This window comes from Drosophila erecta, unplaced genomic scaffold (genome assembly GCF_003286155.1).
Source record: "Drosophila erecta strain 14021-0224.00,06,07 unplaced genomic scaffold, DereRS2 tig00000126-arrow-pilon, whole genome shotgun sequence".
NCBI lineage: Eukaryota > Metazoa > Arthropoda > Insecta > Diptera > Drosophilidae > Drosophila > Drosophila erecta.
In genome coordinates this window covers 3,072,303-3,094,085 of record NW_020825209.1, presented here as the reverse complement: position 1 = coordinate 3,094,085, position 21,783 = coordinate 3,072,303, and the positions used below count along the sequence as shown (strand labels likewise).

Genomic DNA, 21,783 nt, shown 5'->3' with positions numbered 1-21,783 from the left:
CTTACTCAATCACATTTTGAATTATTTTGCCGCCCAAGCGAAAGCCAAATAAAACCAGGGGTTTCAAAGAAGTACTTTTATTTCACATTGAAGATCTCATTTGGTTTTTGTTTGCTTTCTCATTTCTTACTCGTATTGTTACTTGAAATTGCCTTCATAAATCCGCACTTGCGATTGCAGTTGCAATTGCAATACTGCTTTATATCGCCCTCAGCTCACATAATTTACTAATCTCTTACAAAAACTTAAGTAATGTTTGTGTCTTGCACAAAAAAACCAGTTAAATAGAAATAGATAAAGTAGAATTAAACGGTTTAATTCAAATAAACGGTTTACGAACTAAGATTTTAAACTAGTTTTTGTATTTGTTGGTTTCTCGGTTTGTTGTTTCTTTCTTTTTTTCTTCAGAAATGGCAGCTAAAAGATTTGAGTTTAAAAGTTACTAACGAAAAATGAGGAAATGGATCGATCGATTGGGAAAAACTAAGCGGAAGAAATCAATTTTTCACTTTCTTTTATCTATCTTTTGCTCAATTACCGTTACACATATTCATTTAATCGCGCGTTTTTCTGTTACATCAAAAATTGGTTTCTCACACAAATATTTTGCATTATGACAAAAAATTATGCTCATTATCCTTTGATTTTTTTTTGTTTTGTTTTATATGTATACATATACATGTATATATATATATATTTGTATGTATAAACACTTATTAGAAGTCCTCGTGTGTTTTTGTTTTCTGTCCCGTTAGAAATCCGCCATTCCAAATTTTAAGAAAAAAATTACGATTTTCTTTTCGTCTTCTTGTTTTTGCGAGTGTGTGTGTGTGAGTAAGTGGGGGAGGTGTGTGTGGGTGAGAGAGAGAAGGTTCTATCTTACCGTTAGCATAAATAGTTTTGTGTCTACGCAAAAACGTGCTGAGCAATAATCTAAAACGCAATAGCTAAAGAGAGAGAGGTGCTGCATGTGTGTGTGAAAAGTAACGGTAAATGTGTGTGAATTCTGCATATGTATATGTCTTCGGCTGTTTTCAGGAAATTACGTATTAAGCTTCCTTTTTTTTGTTGTTTTTAGTAGGTTTTACTTAGGTTGTTGCTTAATTTACACCAATGTTTACTTTATTTTGTATTTTTTGCATGAATATATATATTTACTTTTTGGTTTCCTTGTTTCTTATTACTGTTCGCTTTCATTCCTTGAAATTTGCCTTTAAATCGTAACTGTTCTTCTGTTTTATATAACATAAATCCGATTCGAAGAAACATATAGCACACATTTATATAAACGACAAGATGATAATTATTTATTTTGTCTTTGCTTTTGCTTTCGTTATTCTCCGCTCTATGTTTTATTACTGCTTGCAGTTTCTACAAAAAATTTTTCTTGCATACTTTGCTGCTGTGGATGGACAATACATATACACATACACATAATATTCAATTTGCGTGTAATTTGTTGCTGCTATGGTTTTATTGCAATGGGTTTATCTTCTTGTTCTTGCTGGCTTGCCGTTGATAGCAAAATCCTGGGAAAGGAGTAAATAATGGGCGAAAATGGGGGTTTGGTTGGGAGGTGGGAAAAATCCATGTCCAAACACGCACCGATTTGGTTTACTCGTAAGCTATGAATAATACATTGCTTAAGTACACAGGGAGAAATCAGCAATCATTTGACATATCCATCAAAAACGATCCAACACAATTTGATAAAAAGCAACTCTGTCAATCATCTGATAAATTTCGAATCATTTATAATTGCTTTTCTCTATATTTCAAGATAAGGATTTCAGATTCAGATACTAGATTGAAATGATGAAATATTATCGGTAACAAATGCAATTTTAAAATGCGTGTTTTTACCAATTTAAAGAACCGATTCAAGTTATGGAATACCATTTTTATGGGAAAAGCATGCCAGTTTTGTGATATTTTTCTCTGTGTACCCATTAGGTGTGCAGAGAGCGTTTGTGTGTGAGTGAGTATGGTGTGTATGCAAATTTCACATTATACTATTTTCTTTTATATATTTTTTCTGCTTGGTTTCCGATTACAAGTGTTGAGAGTTCAATACACATAAATAATCCATCCGACAGAAAAATATGTGAGTTTTCCTTACAATTTTGTTAAATATTGTTTTTTTTTTTTTACTTTACTCGTTCGGTTGTAGTGGTGGTTGTTGCCTGTGCTATGTGTATGTGTGTGTGTGTGTGGTTCTTGCCTCTGCTAAGCGCCAACGAAATTGATGGAAAATAAAAAGGGAAATAATTCAAATAAATATAACACATGGTTTTTGGTTCATTTCTAGTTAACAATTATTTAATTACGCAATTGCAGGTTTCATAAGTAAATTATGAGGTCAAACAAAGGGCCAGCACAAAATACATTTGCCAAATAAAAAATATAAGTATTTCAACAGAAGTTCGAAACATGGGGCGCGCGAATGCAATCCAAATGGTAGCCAATGGCTAATTCTAAACTATAGTATTAATTTATACATGCCGAAGCTTGGGATGGGAAATGGTGATTTCAAAACTAAACAGCGCTGGTTCATGCTTGTAAACAAGTTCCTCAGTTTCTTGTTGTGTATATTGTGTGTACTAGTAGCGCTTTCTTATCGAACATTGTTTCGCTCTTTCATTTTAAGTTACTCAGCATATGGTTCAATCTATACCACCAACAAATAGGTATTCCATGCATCCGATAGACATGCTAGAATATTTCGTGTGCATCCTCTCCATTGTGTGGAAGAGATTGCCCGTTGATGCATCTAGGTGACATCTTCCCGATCTTTTTGGGGAGAAGACATTTGCTGCTCTTGCTGATTATCTTCCAGTTCGGCTCGACGACAACTGCTGCAGCTGGTGGCATCGCTGTCCTCCACGATGGTGCCATCATCGTCATCGTCATCTTCGCCATCGCCGTCGTCGTCGTCGTCTTCGTCAGCTTCCTCCTGCTCATTCTCCCCATCCTCATCTACACCCTGATCGTCGGTTAGTTCCATATCCAAATCTTCAGATTGCTTTTGTTGGTACTGTTCTTGCTGTGGCTGTTGCTGCTGCTTTCCGCTTGGCTTATCGGTCATCATTTCCGCATCCTTGAGATGTTCTTCTGTTTGTTGCTGCTGCTGCTGTTGTTGGTGCTGTGTTTTCTGTGGTTGATTATGTGGTTGTTGCTGTTTCTGCTCTAGATCCTCATCCTCTGATGCCCCGAAATGCGACTGCTGCCCCTGCTGCTGTTGCTGCTGCTGTTGTTGTTGCTGCTGGCGGGGCAGCTGCTGCATCTCCATCAGCCTCCTCACCACCACTTCATCCGACTCGACAATACTTTAACCGCTCTTAAACAGTAAAATGGCCACCTGGCCCAAATAGAAATAGATAAAGTGGCGCGTCTCGTGGGTGACATACGATCCAAAGTTGCGACCGACAATGCAATGCCATGTGGGATTGTACTTTTTGTCGAACTCCTTCTTGATGTAGGCCGCAATGTCCTGCAATTGAATGGAAAGCCAAAATAATACATTAGTCCATCGGTTTTTTAATACCAGTTAAGTTATTTCAGCATTTAAGTTTCTTTTGATTCTATTATATTTGCAGCAATTGATATTAATTATTAAAAGTGAAGCCGTGCAGCATTCTTCGATGCCGAAGCATCAAACTTTGCCGTCTTATAATCTAATATGGAGGAGTTTGCGGCTCTCGGTTGTAATTCAATTTCGCATAGTGGATATCTATTACATTCCTCCCTTGTGCAGCTGCCAATTGGCAATCGAAAAAGTTAACGCCACATTCCATAAAGCTGTCAGAAATGCATTGGCAAGAAGGGAACAACTAAAGCCAGGCCGAAAAACGCGAAAACACCCATAAGCGATGCCCATCAAAAGGGGGCGAAAACAAATGCCTAAGTGGCTGCTAACTGTTTTGAAATTAGCGGCAAACGGCAAACTCAATAAAATGCCAAACGAAAAACTCATTTTCCACCAGTCGCGCTCCCCCCTCGCAAACTTCCTTTCCATCGGGGGCCTGTCACTGGGGGTAACCCAAAATGTGACCCCAAAAACCAGGCAGCGCAACCGAAAAGTGTTGGTGGCCAAAAAGGAAAACTTAACGCGGGCGTGTTGTGCGTTGTGTGTCGAGCTAAAAGTTGTGCTAATGAGTTAGCTATGATATTCGTTGTTATTCGCATTAAGTCATTTGGCTGAAATGAATGCACAGTTCTTGTGGCATTGGCTAATTATGCATGTTAATACTAACACTAATAAACCACTAAGTGAATGCGGTCACAGTTTAGATGGCGAATGCCGAGCAAAGGGTTGAAACAAATGGCGCTAAATGGGGTAAAAACATTGAAAAATTGGTGGGGGGTGGGTTGGGGTAGAAAGAAGTACCACAAGCACTGCGTTGAAACCCATGCAGTTTGGTCTAGCAAATGTCAAAGGTCATTGTCAGTCGAATTGGCGACTAAATCCAGGGTTACGCAAACACACACGCAGCAGCCAGCACAACCCGCATATAATGAGATACATATATATAAGGCGAAAGCACAATGGAGGTCAGATAAATATGAAGCTCAAAGCTCAACCTTCAAAGAAAATTTATAGCCCTGTTTGGGGAGCTCACATTGATGGGCTGTCACCGAAAGTGGCAGCAAAGTATCTGTTAGTACGTATTTTATCTATATCCTACACGGCTTTCAATAATTGCAGCTGACATCTTTGCAAAGGGGTTAAAAGTGCATTAGCAGTAGATGTTTGTGCCAACCTGGGTGGGAATGGGGAATGTCGAACCTTATGAAAATAAAACTGTTCTGTTTCGAAAGTTGAGGCAATATGAAAGTTTTCTTTTGCCATACTTTTAGGCGCCTCACTTGGAGTTGAGTTCATTTACTCGTGGGTGGGGTCAAAAAACCGGCGGGAACTTGGATTCCAAGGGTCTGGGCAGGAGAGCAGGTGGGCAGGTGGCAGGAGAGCCCATTGTTGTTGCAGGGGAATGCGTGCAAAGTCATAAACTTAACCTGGTAACCTCAAAACAAAAACGGTGAAAATAACGAACCAATAATAAAACAAACAGGACGGGTGAAGAAAAGCGCGCCACCAAAGGAAACAAAGGAAAAAAAGGGAAAAACAATATAAAGCTGATTTAGCTGAGTGCCATTATCCGATTCTCTGCTTTAGCTATCCTTCAATCAAAGTTGTCGTCATCATACCGTATCATACAGTAATACCTGCTCGAGACAAACCGTACACATTTGGCCTTTATCGTCCGCTCAAGTACATAGTTCATATTTCTCAGTTGCAATAACAGCGATTCACTTAGCTAAAGTTCCACTGTAATGAAATCCGCTGGCGATCATGGCTATTAAGTCATTCCAGCTGCTCCCCATTTTTTGGTGGAGCCCTCTGCGGAGCACTTCCTTTGGGCAATGTTTTGTTTTCCACTCTTGTTTTGTTGCTTTCAGCCTATTGCGTGCATATTTTCGTGTCGTGTCAGACGACAATATAAGGCTGATTGTTTTATATTCAATTTGGTTTGGGGTGAAGTGAGGTGGGGCCTCTTTTGCCCGCCACGCCCCTTCCGCCCTAGCAATGCCATGGAATTTTGTTTTGGCAACGCCAAAAACATACAAAATGAACATTCCGACACACAAGTGGAAAAAACAGTGGCAACAGGGGTTAAGACTGGGTGGGAGTAACCATAGAGTGGGTTGTAGTGCTGTTTCTTGTTGTCGTGCGCTCAGTTCTGTGCCACTAAATACATATCTACACAGCACACATATATACACATGCATATGTACATATGTAGGTAGCCTAATGAAATCGGCATTGCAATTTTGGTCATATAATTTAGGGAAGGCAACTGACACATTTTGGCAGCAGCGATTGCCTTCGAAGCACCAAAGCTATTCCTATACTTTTGATTGACATTCTTTGCTATTCATCGGTTCTGTATCAGAAAGAAAGTGTGTTTTGGGCAAATAGATCATCAACAAACATCACATCTAATCACTTTGCTTTTAAGACGCAAGCAAAATGTCCAGACCAACTGCCTCCTAACCATTTAGGCCACACCTGGAAAATGTACCCAGGTTTTTGAGCCCCAGCAAATATGCCTGGACACGTTTTAAGGCATGGAAAGAGTGGAAAACTCTGGATTCGATGAATGTGTGCCAATAAAAGTGGATGCATGTGTGCATGTATTTGCTTTTTACACACACATACACAATCTATACACACAACATTCGCCGGCTGCCTGCATATTGATTAAACATTTTGGACACGCAAAAAATCACAAACAAAACCCATAAAAAAAAAATATATAGTAATAACAAAAATGCATGAAGTCCCCACAACGATTGAATGCAAAACTGTTTGTCGTGTTTATTTGTTCGCAGGGTTTCCGCCTTTTGTGCGTCACAAGAGGAACAAACAAAAAATTCGTATGCAAGGATAATAACAGCGCACAAAAAATCAAATTAAATTCGTGTTTATATATGAAAACCGTTCGTATAAAACTGATTCCGTTGAGTGTCAATAGTAAAGTTCTCGATTTTATCTGGTTTTTCATCAAAGTTGTCATTTTCATGATGTATTTTAATTACCTACACTCTTCAAAGTCGGTAAATCAAATTCAATAAGATTGCTTCGAGTTAAATAAATCAAAAGAATTAATTGTTATAAACTACGTTACCACTTCCCACCTGCAGCGATGCGAAAAACAAATTAAATTTATTTGAAAGCAAACATAAGACCAGAAAATAATTGAATTGAAAATTTATATTCTGCTGCCCCGCTGTTTTTTGCCTTTTCCATTTTATTTTTTGGCCCTCTTGTTGGCTTATTTAGGGCTTTGCCTTTAAATCGCGGCTCACAGACACACACATACACATTATAGACACACAGATACAAAAATACATGGAAACAGGGGGGTGGAGCAACATAATGCCTATGGATACGATTTAAGCTGCTTGAAAGGTTGCGCGCCCCTAAAAATACATACACATAAGGTACAACGAAGTGGGCCCAGGCTTAACCCTTGTGCGCCCCAGGGGGCCCGGTGTGGTGAGGTGTCCCCCACTCCATTTAGTAGTATTAGTTGCGTATCTAATGGATACCAAAAACTGTTTTCCGCCTACCCCCCTCACTCCCTGTGCCATTGCATCGCTGCGATTGGAATTTGCAACTTATAATCAGCTGGGTAAATGCGGAAAATCGGAAGATTTTACCAGGTCAATTATTGATTGGAAACTATTGGCGAAACAAACGGCATTATTCAATGCAGCATCGCCTAAAGGTTAAAGGTAGCTCTCCTTCCTGCTTTTTCATTATCTTTCCCACAAATTTGATTCTATTTTTATTGTTAATTTTTTCCATTAGGCGGCGGCAATTTTTCAATTTTCATCTAAGCAATTAAATTTGTGTTTTCGCCGCTCAGCAACAAAAACAAAAAATCCATATTTAATTACCTACACCAAGCAAGCACACAGTGCGAAATAATGGCTAACTTATTATTATGCAATAAGCAGTGGAAAGAGGAAGCGGAAGGGGAGGGGCAAGAGGGAGAGAGACAGGAAGAGTGAAGAGTGAAGACAAAAAGGCAATCAATCGTGTGGCATATATTTTATTTATAGCAACAAGAGGTAGGCTCGCAATGGGTGGTTCAGGTGGTTCAGGTGTTTCAGGTGGTTCAGGCGTTTCAGTGGTGGTTACTTTTCGCCCCAACCACCCCACCAAATGCGATACTTTCCATATCCCTACCTCCTGGGCACAATGACAACATTCGGGAAGAGTGCGAATACAGAGAAAATGTATGGCATACTTTTAGGGCACAGGACCTGTCGCACATACAGTGAAAACCACTGGAGAACACCTGGGTTTTTTTACTAGGACCCAGGAAAATGTTATCTAATGTCACAATTGAAAATCATAAATTACGTTGATAAGCGACTGATTTAGTTGGCTTGCGCAGCTATTAAACAATGTTGTGGTTGCGCTTAAACGCTGTTTCGCTTAGCCTATATCCACTGTGTACGCACATTTTGCTTTACTGCTCAATTAGCAGAACCTCTCTCTGTTTTTTCCTCCCACAAGCTCTCCGCACCGCCCCCCCTGGCGCTTTATTCACTTCCGCCGTGATTTCAAGTTTACTTTGCTTTGCTTTCAAGGGCCCGCGCATTCCCCCATCCCCGCTTTTCCGTTTTCCGATTCCATTTTCCCAGCGTCTCAGTAGCAGTAGCAGAATGCCAGAATCGCCGAATACAGAATAGCAGTACTCGCTTTTTAGTCGCAGTGTGTTGTCTTCTTCTGCCATTGGCATTGACAAAGGCCCGCGCTGCTAGTTGCTGGCAAATGCCCGCAGCTTTCCAACCGAACCGCCGCTTTTCCTCCGGCTTTTCCCACTCCCCTGCCGCGCACTTTGCAGGCCGCATTTTCAGTGACCTCCGTCAGGGCGTGCACTCTGACCACCGCACTCGGGGAAAACAATTTCCATAATGCTTTCGTATGGGTGAAACATTTTGCTTCGGGGGCTCATTTGTATGCCATAGTGGAAACACTTCACTAAAGCTTACAATAACAATGTAATGTGTAATTTCTCCCTGTGCACCCGACTAGTGCGTGTGCTTGGCACTTTTCCTTCAATCGCAATCCCCACGACCCCCCACCGCACATCTATTGATTATTCAATTTCTTCGACTTTGTTGACATTGCTCGCTGATTTTGTTTTTCTTTCTTGTTTTGTTATTGTTGCTGCTGTTGTTGTTGTTGTTCCATGCGTTCAACTAAATCAAGAGCTTATTTTAGTTGTTGTCTAGCATGAGCGTCGGAAATTGTTAATGATGGTCAGTCCTCCGCTGATTTCGCACTTCCTCTGGGAAAATCTCCTTAAGTCAGGGCCACTTGGACCGGAGGTTAGTCACGGGAAATCCTTTACACAGTATTTGCATTTGATTCAATTTCCACCCAATACAGAATGTATTTAACCCTAAACTACCATTCTGCATAACTTTTCTTCACCCCTTTCATTGCCGAAAAAGATTTTTGCTATCAAGCATTAAATTAGCTCCATCCAAGTGCTAAATGAGAAACTATAGCCTTCGCCATTAAGCCGATGATAAGGGCAAAGGTTAAAAGTGATCAAATTTGTACTTTGTGCTTCCGAAAAATGCAGGCACATATTGTACATTGTTTGTGAAAGGAGCTCTTCATCCAGGGAGCCAAAAAAAGGGGGGCAAATAGCTGTTGGATGTGGGCTGTGAGGAAATGGCTGTGGAAATGGACTTGTGGGCGGGAAACCCAAAGGCTGCATCGCAAAATTGCGAAATTGCCAAACGCAGTGCAAGCCACAAGTTTACTGGGAGGAAAGTGGGTTACATGTTTCCACCGCCCTGAAATGCAACAATGTCAGAGAAGGGAAAACTAATGGAAAACAATGTGTAGGTGTGCGTGCGTACGTGTGCGTGTGCGAGTAGAAGTAAATCTAATTTAATTACGGTATTAGGCCAAAATAATAATCCCACCGCTGCCAGTTTCAAATTTCCAATTACCTGGCTGGCGAAATAATCAAGCAAAGCCTTTAATATCTATTGATTTAGTTTTGTATTTATCTTAATCATTTCACATGCAGCAAAACAATTGCAGCCCTATGCCAAGTCCTATTCCTTTCTAATTGGATACCAAATTGTCAAGTTTGTTGATCAAATTAGCAACAGAATTATTTGGAATTTTCTCAAGTAATGCGTTTGGCATTTAAAAAACAATTACGGCAATCAATACATTTGGGTCTCCCGAGGCCACCCACTAAAAAAAACACCTGTTGTGCCTGCTCATTCTCTTTTTCAAAACCCCCTTCTTTTCCATCCCCTAATCAGTGGGTGTGTGTTTCAATGTGGATGTGATCAACCTGATTTCCCCTGCGTTTCATACATTTTATGGAATGCCTAGGCATTTGGTGGCTCTTTACAGCATAGATGTGTGTAAAAGTATGTAATCATAAACGTAACATCGTTCCAAGACTTTGAATACATTATTTCATACTTTTCGGCAAGACTATTAATATGGTTTGTTTTGTTATACCCGTTACTCGTAGAGTAAAAGGGTATACACTTCCACTAGCTGAGCAACGGGTATCTGATAGTCGGGCAACTCGACTATAGAATTCTATCTTGTTTGTCATTCAAAACGTACCTTTTCAATGTTGTACTTCTCGAGGGCCTGTGTCGCACAATCGACGGCATCCTGCTGCATCTCCTCGCTCATGTCGGCATTTTTAATCACGGCCTTGCGATCAGACATTTTGGCTGATGTTTGGGGCTCTGCGTTCCTGTGTGTTTAAACTGTACTCGAATCGAACCGTTTGAAAAGTGGCTCTTTTTGGCGCCTCGTCTCTGTAACTGTAACGAAAAAAGAGGGAGAAAAACAGATGAGCAACGCCACTGAAGAGAGGCGAGCGCATCGTAAAACCTTATTAGTATTTTCTTCAATTAAAGAGCGAGTTTTAATAAAGTTAGCCCCCCCAATGGACACAGACACACACACTTACACTGAAAGACAAACTGATTGATATATACAATGTACCCATCCCTTAGGCATGTTTGGTTCACAACGATTCCGTGAATACTCAAGCTAATTCTGAAATTTTATTATAAGGGGTTTCTTAATAAACCCTACAGTTGTCCCGATTTCTTGCTGTGTATTTATTAACGCAGGCGCATTGCATGCTTTTTCGGGACAGTTTGCACAGCAGAGCAGAAGCCAGGCAATTTAATTATAGAAACACAAGCAATACAAGCGGCAATATTACAAATCAAATATCAGAGCCACAGGATGACATATTAACACAAACAAGCACGAGCACGCACACAGAGGGCCAGGGCAATGCACACATACCAATGTCAATTAACAGGCAATATTCATATGCAGGATGCATTTAAATTATATGGAGTGAGCGAGATGGCAGCACAAGCAATGCACTGCAACATGGCCTTGAGCAGATGCTCCGACTTTCTCTCTCTCTCTCACTCTCCCTCCCTCACACACACGCGCGCGTAGGTGGCCATGACAGAGAAGCTGCGAAGCACCAGCACCACCAGCAGCAGCAGCAGCAACAACAACTAATTCAAATTCAAGGCTCACACACGCGCGCTCGAAGATTCCATTGCAATTGCCATTTTTCGTAGCATACTTCTGCGAGCAATGGCATTGCTTATTAGTTGCGAAAAGCACAGCAAAGCAGGGGAGAAGGCAAGGCAAACGACGGAGCGTACAAAGTGCGCTTGGCATTTTGCAATTGCAACCTCAAAATCAGCGGGTGGAAAATGTGGGAGTGCTTGTGGTAGTGGGCTTGATGGCTGGTGAAGTGGGTGGCTAGGTGGCAAGGTGGCCAAGTGGCGTGGCAATGCAGCAAAGCAACCGCAACCAATTTTAGTCGCTAGGATACCCGGCTCTTTGTGCTGACACACTCGCACTATCCAATATTCGCCGTAATTTACTGAAAACACCTAGCTAAAGCGACCAGGAAAGTCCGAACTGCAGCTAATCACAAAGAATATGAAGCTCCCCTTGTGCTAGTAATCGAATTCACAAGTACAGTTGGCACCCGCTATAACAGATCGCAGAGTGCACACGCCTCAGCATTCCATAATACATTTAAGTATTACAACAGCTAAGCTATCAAATCGTGTGAGTTATCAATCAATTTTTATTTGGGCATTGGGAGAAAGCTATTTGATTTTAAGAAAATAATTAATTCTAGCTTATTTAAAACGTGCAATATCTGACCATCAATTGGTTTCACATTGCCCACTGTGCATAGTTCTGAATAAAAGATTTATCAAACTGCATATGCATAGTGTGCAATATGCCATCTCAATCCTGATTCCTTCCGGTTCAGAAATAGTTGGACAAGATTAACTTCCGATTTTCTCGGTGCTTTGTACTCATATTTATGTTCAGTCTTTTTTTCCTTTCCATCGGCGTCTGGAATTTGTTGCGATTTAGCAGGCTTATTCGTGTTCCTGACGTTTGACAGTAACGTGCAGGGCAGACAAATCATAACGGTAAAGCAGCAGGCAACTGTTGGCGGGCGGAATCACGCAGAGAGCGAGAAAGGGAGGGGGATAGGGACAGGGATTGTGGGTGGGGATGGTGATGGGAGGTAGACAGCCGAGAGTTGACAGGTGGCCAAAGGCAATGGAGTGAGAGGGACGGCATGTGTGTATTTGTATGGATGCTGCAGCTACCTCCACTTCTTGTTCTTCTCGCTCTTCTGATGAAGTCAATTAGAAAACTGCATTGACAGTTGAACAGTGTGTGGGAAAGGGGGAGGGAAGAGGGGCAAGACAGGAAGCGGAAGAGAGCACAAGTTGTATATTTATGAGCGCGAAACTGTGCTTGTTCTAGCACTATTTTTGTACAGTGTTTTTCAAACACACACACACACACATGTCCTGCGACATGAAATGAAATTATAAATGACAGGCTGACAGCAAAGAGAGAGAGAGAGAGGAAAAGAGAGAGAGACACAGGAGTGGACCGGGACCTGCACCTGCAAGTATGCAACGCTTTTTGCTAGCCATCTCACGCAGGAACACACACAAGCACGCGCGCGCTTGCACATGCACGCTGGGTAATTGAATTCCCGTTCGCAATTGGAAACCCGCGAATTTTCAATGCAGGACTATACTGCATTGTTCTCTAATTAGCAATTTTCCCACAGCCTAAAGGTAGAACAACTGAAACCTTTGACAGCTGTTCGATCATTAGCTGGAAAGTTTGCCAAAAATGAAGCGGAAGCAAAGCAACCGCTGACCAAAAATGTTCGGCTATTACCTGCGTTTCTATGCATAATTAAAATGACGTCAACCCGAAAACTTGATTTCACCGTAGCTCGAAATTAAAACCAAAAACTGAAAAAAAAAATCGGCATGTGCCCTGTGTTCTCCCACACACTTTTGCATCATGGGAACTTTTGGCATTATTAAAATTGCACAACGTTGCATTTTGCATTCAAGAACATTCACACGCCATTTGTTTTTTGTTTGTTTTTTTCTATTACTTACCTTTTAATTTTTGCTGATTGCGCGCGATTTTTTCCCTCCGTAGTTCAACAGCTGTCACCAAATAAATTCTAATGCAATACCAATTTCGAACTTTAAAAAAAAATCCAGTTGTGGGCAGGAAAAAAGCGGAATGCGTGTGTATGGGTTTGCTTGTTTCTCTTTCGTTTTTTTTTTGTTTTAACAATTTTACACGCAATACAAATTTAGCACGCCACGACTTATTTCACTTTTTTCTTCTTATTTATTCATTATTTTGGGAACAGAGAACGTGAAAAAAAAGAACAGCAGATAGGGAATTTGTTTTTCAGAAGATCTGTATGAACCGGGTTGAAAAAACATTTGCCCCCATATACTTTGTTGTGCGTGGGTGTGTGGGTGTTTTTACCGCTAAGCGTAGTCGCCTGGATTTTACACTGGTACGGTGAATGGAACGCAAATCAGCCAGACAGCTCCACAAATTGAACTACTGAGCGGTTTGCTTGCTGCGGATTTACTAAACGACGGCTTCGATTTCGGGTTTCGATTTCGGTTTATCGAACGGCGACCGACGAGCGTAAGCGGCTCTGATTGGCCAGATCCGGGCGGCGTCTGGCAGGTCACGTTTGGCGGGCGGCGTCTGGCAGCAGTGATGACTGTTATCGGCGGCTCGATAACAGTTACTGAGCTCGCAACGCCGATTCTTGAATAGTTAGAGGGAAGAATCTTGACAAATATAGAACCAAATAGTAATGGGTCGCGTAGAACTGTTGAAGATCACAAATGTTACCTGAAATGCCGCACTCGATATCCGGTAGTAAATATTCGATAGGGCGCAAGATAAGCCCAACATCACTAATATCAGAGCTGCAAACGATACAAGCAGCTATCATTTCGCATGCATTCGATATATTTTAACATCCACATATTTATTTAATTTAAAATTAACGGCTATTTATTAAAGATTTTTGGTATTGGTATTTTTTTGAATTTAGTATATTTATTAAAGTGAAAGAGTTTTTGCTATTGCTATTTATAGCTATTTTCATATACATAGTTAAGTTAAGATAACCATATCCACACTATATAAACATTGTACATTCGATTAAATTTAATGTGATGCAATCCAGCTTCACCAAAGATCGATTTGTAACTAACAATATACATAAATAAAATATAATTTTATTATTTATTATCATTATAACATTATTACTCTTTGCTTGAAATAGAAAGATAGAAAATGAAATGAAATAGATAGAGCTGAAATATTTTCATATTTTTGTTTCTATTTTTATTTTTTTTATAAAAATAAACTTATATTATATTTTATATTTTTGCCACTTAATAATAATAAAAAAAAGGTATACAGAGCTTAACAACATTTTTTCAGGCTAGTTATCGGTGGCTCGTTATATTAATATTTACCACTTAAAACGTACGATTTTAAAACAGAATATATGAACTAGATATTTAATGTAATATAATGCAATGATAGTAAATATATGAATGTATTTGCTTAAGAAGTGCATTAAAAAGCATTAATCATTTTTAAATAAAATGTTCGGTTCGATATCTAACCCAAACAATTTATCATTATTAATCAAGGCATTCTTTTTAATAAACTAGTTTCTTGTAAATGGTGAAACAACTTCTAAGGGCCAGATAAACGATTTGATCTTATAATTAGTGTATAAATGATTAAAAACATTAAAAAAAAACTCGTGACACATTATTCATCATCATATTCATTATTGTTATCGATGGGTGTGCTTCCAGTATTATACATCGCCTATCGAGCGCGGTATTTTCATCCTACTTTCACAACGGTCACACGCTTTCTATTTGATTTTTTTTCCGACATAATTTTTGTTAAACAATTTACCGTGCATTTTGTTGTGTGTGTGGATGTGGACGTGCTGACAGGCAAAAAATACAAATAAAATATAAAAAAAAACAAAAGTCCACGGAGGTGGAGAGAAAAATCGAACGCAGAAAATGCTGGCGAACAACAAATCATCAAGGTGAAACTGCGCGCCCTGGGCATTAAGTCTTTTATCGTGGAAAAAGGGGCGCTGTTTCTCCACGCAGTTCAAGCAAGCGAAAGCAGAAATTACAATATACTCCATGCCAGTTTTAGTGCAAAGTAAAGGAAATTCATCGGATTTTGGCGGCCAATTGCAAACACAAAATACTAAATACGCTAGATGGAGCACGCACACACGCAAGCTTGGTGGCAAACGTAAATACATACAGCACATTTAGTCATCTCGCTTGCACTGCCCGTCACAGCGAGGGCTGCGAGAGCGAGAGCGGGAGAGAGAAAGGCCTGAGTCGCTTTTTCTTCTTGTACTTTATATATTTTTATTGTTTTTTTGTGTTGTGTTGCGTTGTACGTGTGTGTGAGAGTGCCAAATGTCAACGGAAATTACAACACTGCGAGACGGAGAAGTCTAAAAGGCAGAAGAAGAAGAAGCAGCAGCAGGCAGCATAAACAAAACACGGGGGAAAACCACCAAAATAACAGAGGAACGAAGATGTTGCCCGCCAATAACAGGAGTAGCACCAGTAGCACCCATACCAACACAAATGCCAACACCACCCATACCACTACCAATACCAACAGATGCCTCATCAAGTCGACCATCGAAAGAACGGTAGTTCGATTGCGGGAGACGGCAGCGACTAGCGGTACTTTCCAGGACTCAGATGCGCCGCTCGTGGAATTCGATATTATTAACTATTATGCGGACGATAGCGGTACAACTGCAGCCACAGCCTCTGTTACTCCGCGACATCAGTTGTCCTCTTCTCGCCACGGCGGCAGCAACAATAACAACAACAATAACAGTGGGTGCCATCCAGCATTGGATGTCAGCAGTGGTGTTGTTGTTGCTGCACCGGCAGCGATAGGAGGAGCACAGGAAGAGGAAGAGCCGGAGCAGAGCATTCCCATTCCCGGCCTGGAAGTAGACAAAATGGAAGCAGATGCCAAGGAAATGGTCGTCAATGTGGAGGGGGGATCACCAGCCAAGCCTTTAAATCCAAAGAAACAACGTATAAACTCAGCAACACCAACAAACCGCTTGAGGGGCGGAGGAGGAGCGGCACAAAGTCGATTGCGCCGGTCGGCGGCCATCATTCCAGCGCGATCGATTCCAGAGAGCTGTTCCAGCAGTAATTCCAATTCGAGCAGCAGCTCCAACAGCAATTCAAGTTCCAGCTCCGCCACCGGAAGCACCGCTTCCACCGGCAATCCGTCGCCCTGCTCCTCCCTGGGCGTCAATATGCGCGTCACTGGACAATGCAGCCAGGGCGGCCGTAAGTACATGGAGGATCAGTTCTCGGTGGCCTACCAGGAGTCGCCGATCACCCACGAACTGGAATACGCATTTTTTGGCATATACGACGGACACGGCGGTCCCGAGGCGGCGCTCTTCGCCAAGGAGCACCTCATGCTCGAGATTGTCAAGCAGAAGCAGTTCTGGTCAGATGAGGATGAGGATGTCCTGCGGGCCATACGCGAAGGATACATCGCCACACATTTCGCCATGTGGCGCGAGCAAGGTGAGCACGAAATAGCTGCGAACTTTAGCTATCTTAATGTTGGGGGAACCCAAAGAACGTCAGTTGGTTGGGCGTGTGCACAGTATTGGCATATCAATTTTAAGCAATATACAAAGAGAATATAATATATTGTATTTTTGCCTTCTCTCATTCAATTTCATTTCCAAATTGTTGCCAATGCCAAGCGACCGTTAGAGATGCGCGAAAAATGATATAACTGCCAGTTGGCGGTATTCAAATCGCGTAAGTCCCCGTTGTCAGGGTTGCCGTTTCGACCCCCCACAATAAAAAAAGTGACCCCAAGTCCCGAGCTGCTCCCCTGGGTCTCCCATCTCTAGGTAATTATGCAACCGTGCGTGGCGATGACTCAACCATCGCTCAATTGCTCATCTCTATTGTCAGCCCACACTAAAAAGATACAAGTACAGCAGATACAGATACTGATGCACACACGCACACATGCTTAGTTATCGCGAGTGGAATATTCCATGGGCTTGCCATATGGCTGTACTCTCGCCAAGCATGGCAACCCCACTGTGAGTTAGAGCGGGACAACCGTATGGCGGCGCGAGTCCACCAAGGCGTTTCGAAATGCGAGAACGAAAGAGATGGAGCGATTGAGAGAGCGAGTGGTGGGAAAGAGAAATGAAAATAAATGTGTGCCCATTTCCTCTTCGCTTAACAAACACAACGTACACAGAAATTCAAGGGATGCCAGAAACGCAGATACACGTTTGTTGGTGTGTATCTGTGTGGGAAATATCAATATTCGTCGTTTTCGATATTCCGAAATATTCAGTTTAGCGCCAGAAATCCAAGGGCCTTGGGAAAATGATTTTTTCAACTGCTTTCAGAATGTAAAGCGGCTGTTTAAATGCCATTACTCACTGCCTCATTAAATATATAAGTAGAAATTGGTCTTGCGACACAGATATTTAGCTTTTACTTTTGAATATGCTTTTTGTTTGTTTGGGAAAATCCCGGAGTCATCAAATCAAACGCGATTTGGGATTGTTTTGTTTGACACTTAGCATTTTTTCTTCGTTACTCTATGTTTGTTATATTATTTCATGAAGGGGTGCATTTCAGGTTTTCTGTTTTAATTTTCTGGTAGTTTCCACATCAAATCTTAACAAAAACACCTTCGAAATTAATTCCTAATACGTATAAGTTAAGTTGGAATTATAGAAAATCCTATAATCTGGTATTCCCCATTCGCGATCCCACAGAGAATTGGCCCCGAACTGCCAATGGGCACCTGAGCACTGCCGGCACCACCGCCACAGTGGCCTTCATGCGTCGGGAGAAGATCTACATCGGTCATGTGGGTGATTCTGGGATCGTTTTGGGTTACCAGAACAAAGGCGAACGCAACTGGCGCGCTCGTCCACTGACCACGGACCACAAGCCTGAGTCACTGGCAGAGAAGACGAGAATCCAGCGAGCCGGTGGCAATGTGGCCATCAAATCTGGAGTTCCGCGAGTGGTGTGGAACCGACCCAGGGATCCAATGCATCGCGGTCCCATTCGCCGTAGAACTGTGGTGGATGATATACCCTTTTTGGCAGTGGCTCGTTCCTTGGGCGATCTCTGGAGCTACAATTCCCGCTTCAAGGAGTTCGTTGTGAGTCCCGATCCGGATGTCAAAGTGGTTAAGATCAATCCCAGTACCTTTAGGTAAGTATTTCCGATATGAGCTACACTGGTGGACTTCTTAATATTGAATTTGAATCAATTTCCCTGCAGATGTTTAATCTTCGGCACCGATGGCCTATGGAATGTGGTGACCGCCCAGGAGGCGGTGGACAGTGTGCGCAAGGAGCATCTAATCGGCGAGATACTCAACGAACAGGACGTCATGAATCCCAGCAAGGCGCTGGTGGATCAGGCCCTCAAAACCTGGGCCGCCAAGAAGATGCGGGCGGACAACACGTCCGTTGTGACTGTGATATTAACCCCAGCGGCTAACAATAACTCGCCCACAACGCCAGCACGCTCCCAATCCGCGATGGCACGCGACACTGACCTGGAGGTGGAGTTACTGCTGGAGGAGGACGACGAGGAGCTGCCGCCACTGGATGTGGATAACAACTACCCCGACTTTCTCATCGAGGAGGATGAGTATGTGCTGGACCAGCCGTATAGTGCCTTGGCCAAGCGGCATTCGCCTCCGGAAGCCTTCCGCGACTTTGACTACTTCGGTTTGGAAGAAGATGAGCTGGAGGAAGATGAGGAGACGGCTGAAGAAGAAGAGGAGGAGGACGAGGAGGAGGAAATCAAATCGTTGGGTCTTCTGCAACAGAGTTTGTTCAACCCCAGAAAAGCGTGGCGCAAGTCAACCATAAATAACTCGTGGAGTGGCGTCACCGAACCTGAGCCCGATCCCGAACCAGATCGAATAAATGTCTCAGCATTGGACCTGTACTCCCACACCAGCATTGACAAGTGCGCCATTTATGGTAGCAACATAGCCCAGCCCGCAATAAGTCCAGCGGAAGCGGCTGAAAATCGTGAGCTATGTGAGTTGGAGCAGCATCTGGAGAGCAGCTATAGTTTCGCCGAGTCGTACAACTCCCTGTTAAACGAGCAGGAGGAACAGGAGGCACGCTCTCGTTCAGCAGCAGCTGCAGCTGCCGCAGAAGCAGCAGCACAACAAGCCACTGCCCATTCCGCTTCCGTCGTGGTGGACCGCAGCATGTTGGAGATCATTCAGGAGCAGCAGCACTATCAGCAGCAAGAGGGTTATTCGCTGACTCAACTAGAGACGAGACGCGAAAGGGAGCGGCTGACCGAATCGTGGCCACAACAGCCGGCGGAGCTGCTCGAACTGGATGCTCTGCTGCAGCAGGAGCGTGCCGAGGAGGAGCAGGTGGCTCTGGAACAGCAGCAGCAGCGCGAGCAGCAAATGGAGGTGGAGGCCATAAGTAGTTCGGGACAGCACGAGTTTGCTTTCCCAGCGGCCACCGAGTGGAGTGCTACGTTAACAGAAGAGGAAGAGGACGAGGAGGAGTTGGAGTCCAGTGTAATAGACATTGAAATGCAACACGAACAGGAGTTGCAGGACAATGAAGTGAGCTCCACCTTGCCCGCCACCCCAACTCATTTGGAGCCTGAGCAGTTTGTTGAGAATGTGAAGCTCATGAAGGTTCAGGAGATGCTGACCAAGGTGGAAAAACCTCTGCCCAAGCAGGAGAAGAAGCTGTCGAAGAAGCAGGAGACCAAACAGGAACAAGGACTCGTTGCTGTGCTGGATACAGTGGCCGAAATCCGCAAAGAGGATGCCCATGCGGTGCACTACATATTCGAGCGCATTCAAAAGTTGCAGGACTCTGAGGCCTCGCCCGTAGCCGTGGCGAATTCCTCGATGACTGACACTCTGCCCGCTGAATCTAATGGAGTTGGCGGATCTATGTCCGCGCCGCGAATCCGCCAAATGCGGCGCTATCGCAACGTGCCCAATGAGAATCATCAGCACATGCAGACGCGTCGTCGCCAGATATTCAAGCATGTCAAGCCCAAGTCCTTCATACAATCGAGTGCTGCGGCCATTGTGGCCTATGGAGACAGCAGCGAAACGGTCGGAGGAACAGCCGGATCATCTGGCAATCCTGCAGTTGGGCGTGTTGGCGGCGGCGGTGGATCGGCCAGTAGTGGCAGCAATCCTGCGACGGCAGCCAATCGTCGACGGAGCGTCAATGTGGTGGCCAATGCGAGTGGCAACAATGGTGGCAACGTTGTGCCCAGCAGTTCCATGATGATGACACGTCGCAGTCACAGCTCGACTCCCAGCGGTGGTGTGAACAAAAGGCAGCTGCGCAGCAGTCTCTGCAGCTTGGGCTTGGGTGCTGGTGTGGGTGTAGGCCTGGGCCTGGACATGACCAAGCGCACGCTAAGGACACGGAATGTACCCGCTTCGTCGGGCGGATCAGCCACGCCGTCCAGCAATTCGTCGCCAGCCAGCGGAGGCAGCAGTCCAGCCGGCTTCACCAGCCCAGCCAATCCGGGCATCACGTCCAGGGGAAACGCCGGTACTCCCGGATCGAGTGCCAGGCGCCTAAAACGCAGTCACGACGATCGGGAGCAAAGGAGGAGCTTGCGGCGGAGCACACTGAGTGGCAGTGCCAGCGGCAGTGGACTGGTGGGCAGTGGATCCCCCTCGAATCCGAAACCAAATCGCCTGCAGGCCTGCAATGGAGCCATCTCAGCGCGTCCGCCGCCATCGCCGAAAAAACTGAATGCAGCCGTGCCCACGTTGGCGATTGGAACGCGTGCATATACGGCGGCCTTGGCAGCGGCTGCGGATCACCTGAACAAGCGGTGGTCGTTGCGCAGCAGCAGTGGCAACTCCGGCAATCTGATAACAGCCATCAGTTGCTACAGCGCCAGGAACAGGGCGGCGGCGGCGGCGGCTGCGGGAACCGGGGGAGCAGCTGGGTCGCCGGGATCTGGAGGCGGAGCAGCGGGACCACCAGGAGCATCTTTGAGCGCATCCACAGTCGCCACGCGAAGGCGCTAGGCTAGATTGTAACGAAACATGCGAGCAACTTGCAAGTACAAATCCTATGCAACGGAAAACTTTAAATCCTAGTTCTACTCTACTAAAAACGCAAAATTGTGTAATTTAATCCATTTTTTTATGTGCACAACACACACACACACATCGGATAACTCATTTAAGTGTACATATAAAAAGCTATATAAGTCCCATAAAAAAAATATTAGGATATATATATATATTGATATAAAAGCCTAAACAATAAAACAAATTCATAGCGTATCCGTAAGTCGCAGTTAGTAAATAGCAAATAGTCCATAGGGATATATATTTTTTGTATCGACCGAAGTAAGAAGTTCTCCAACATCCGAATGTTTTCCTCAACAAAAATATTCTTGTTTCGAACTACATCGATTTGTTCAGTGTACTGCACACTGAAAAGTATTTATCTCGCCTCTTATGATTTACTGTTTTACGCTAAGTTGACTAAGCTAGTTGATAAGTTATGCTAACAAGAGAGAAGCTAATATCTTTAGGATTAACATTTAATTTTTTTGTTCTTCGCTTGTAAGGCGTTCACCACTTGCGTTTGCATATAATTTTCATGTCGCACATCATTTTCAAATGAAATACATATATTTTTCATAATTAAATGGCCTCTCGGATTTTCATTGGGGGTTGAAATAGATTCGGGC

At 43.3% G+C, this 21,783-nt stretch overlaps 2 protein-coding genes across 8 annotated transcripts; one reads left to right on the top strand and one right to left on the bottom strand.

The window, feature by feature from the left end:
* Positions 1-2,290: 2,290 nt before the first annotated feature.
* LOC26527108 (dynein light chain 1, cytoplasmic) lies at positions 2,291-13,593 on the bottom strand. 7 transcript variants are annotated; one of them, XM_026982465.1, is made up of 3 exons: positions 13,407-13,593; positions 10,181-10,386; positions 2,291-3,490 (listed from the first exon to the last, which is right to left on the bottom strand). In XM_026982465.1, the coding sequence occupies exon 3, from the start codon at positions 3,287-3,289 to the stop codon at positions 2,771-2,773; it is 519 nt and encodes a 172-aa protein (XP_026838266.1). In that variant the 5' UTR covers positions 3,290-3,490; positions 10,181-10,386; positions 13,407-13,593; the 3' UTR covers positions 2,291-2,770. The 7 variants fall into 7 exon arrangements, with proteins under 7 accessions (XP_026838266.1, XP_026838265.1, XP_026838267.1 ...); XM_026982464.1 differs by having other exon boundaries at positions 13,439-13,591; XM_026982466.1 differs by having other exon boundaries at positions 2,972-3,490; positions 13,407-13,589.
* A 1,192-nt stretch (positions 13,594-14,785) lies between these two features.
* On the top strand, positions 14,786-21,736 carry LOC6551101. Its single transcript, XM_001976870.3, has 3 exons — positions 14,786-16,593; positions 17,823-18,270; positions 18,340-21,736. Exons 1-3 carry the CDS (start codon positions 15,564-15,566, stop codon positions 21,107-21,109), a joined length of 4,248 nt encoding a protein of 1,415 aa, XP_001976906.1. The 5' UTR covers positions 14,786-15,563; the 3' UTR covers positions 21,110-21,736.
* The last annotated feature ends 47 nt before the right edge of the window (positions 21,737-21,783 follow it).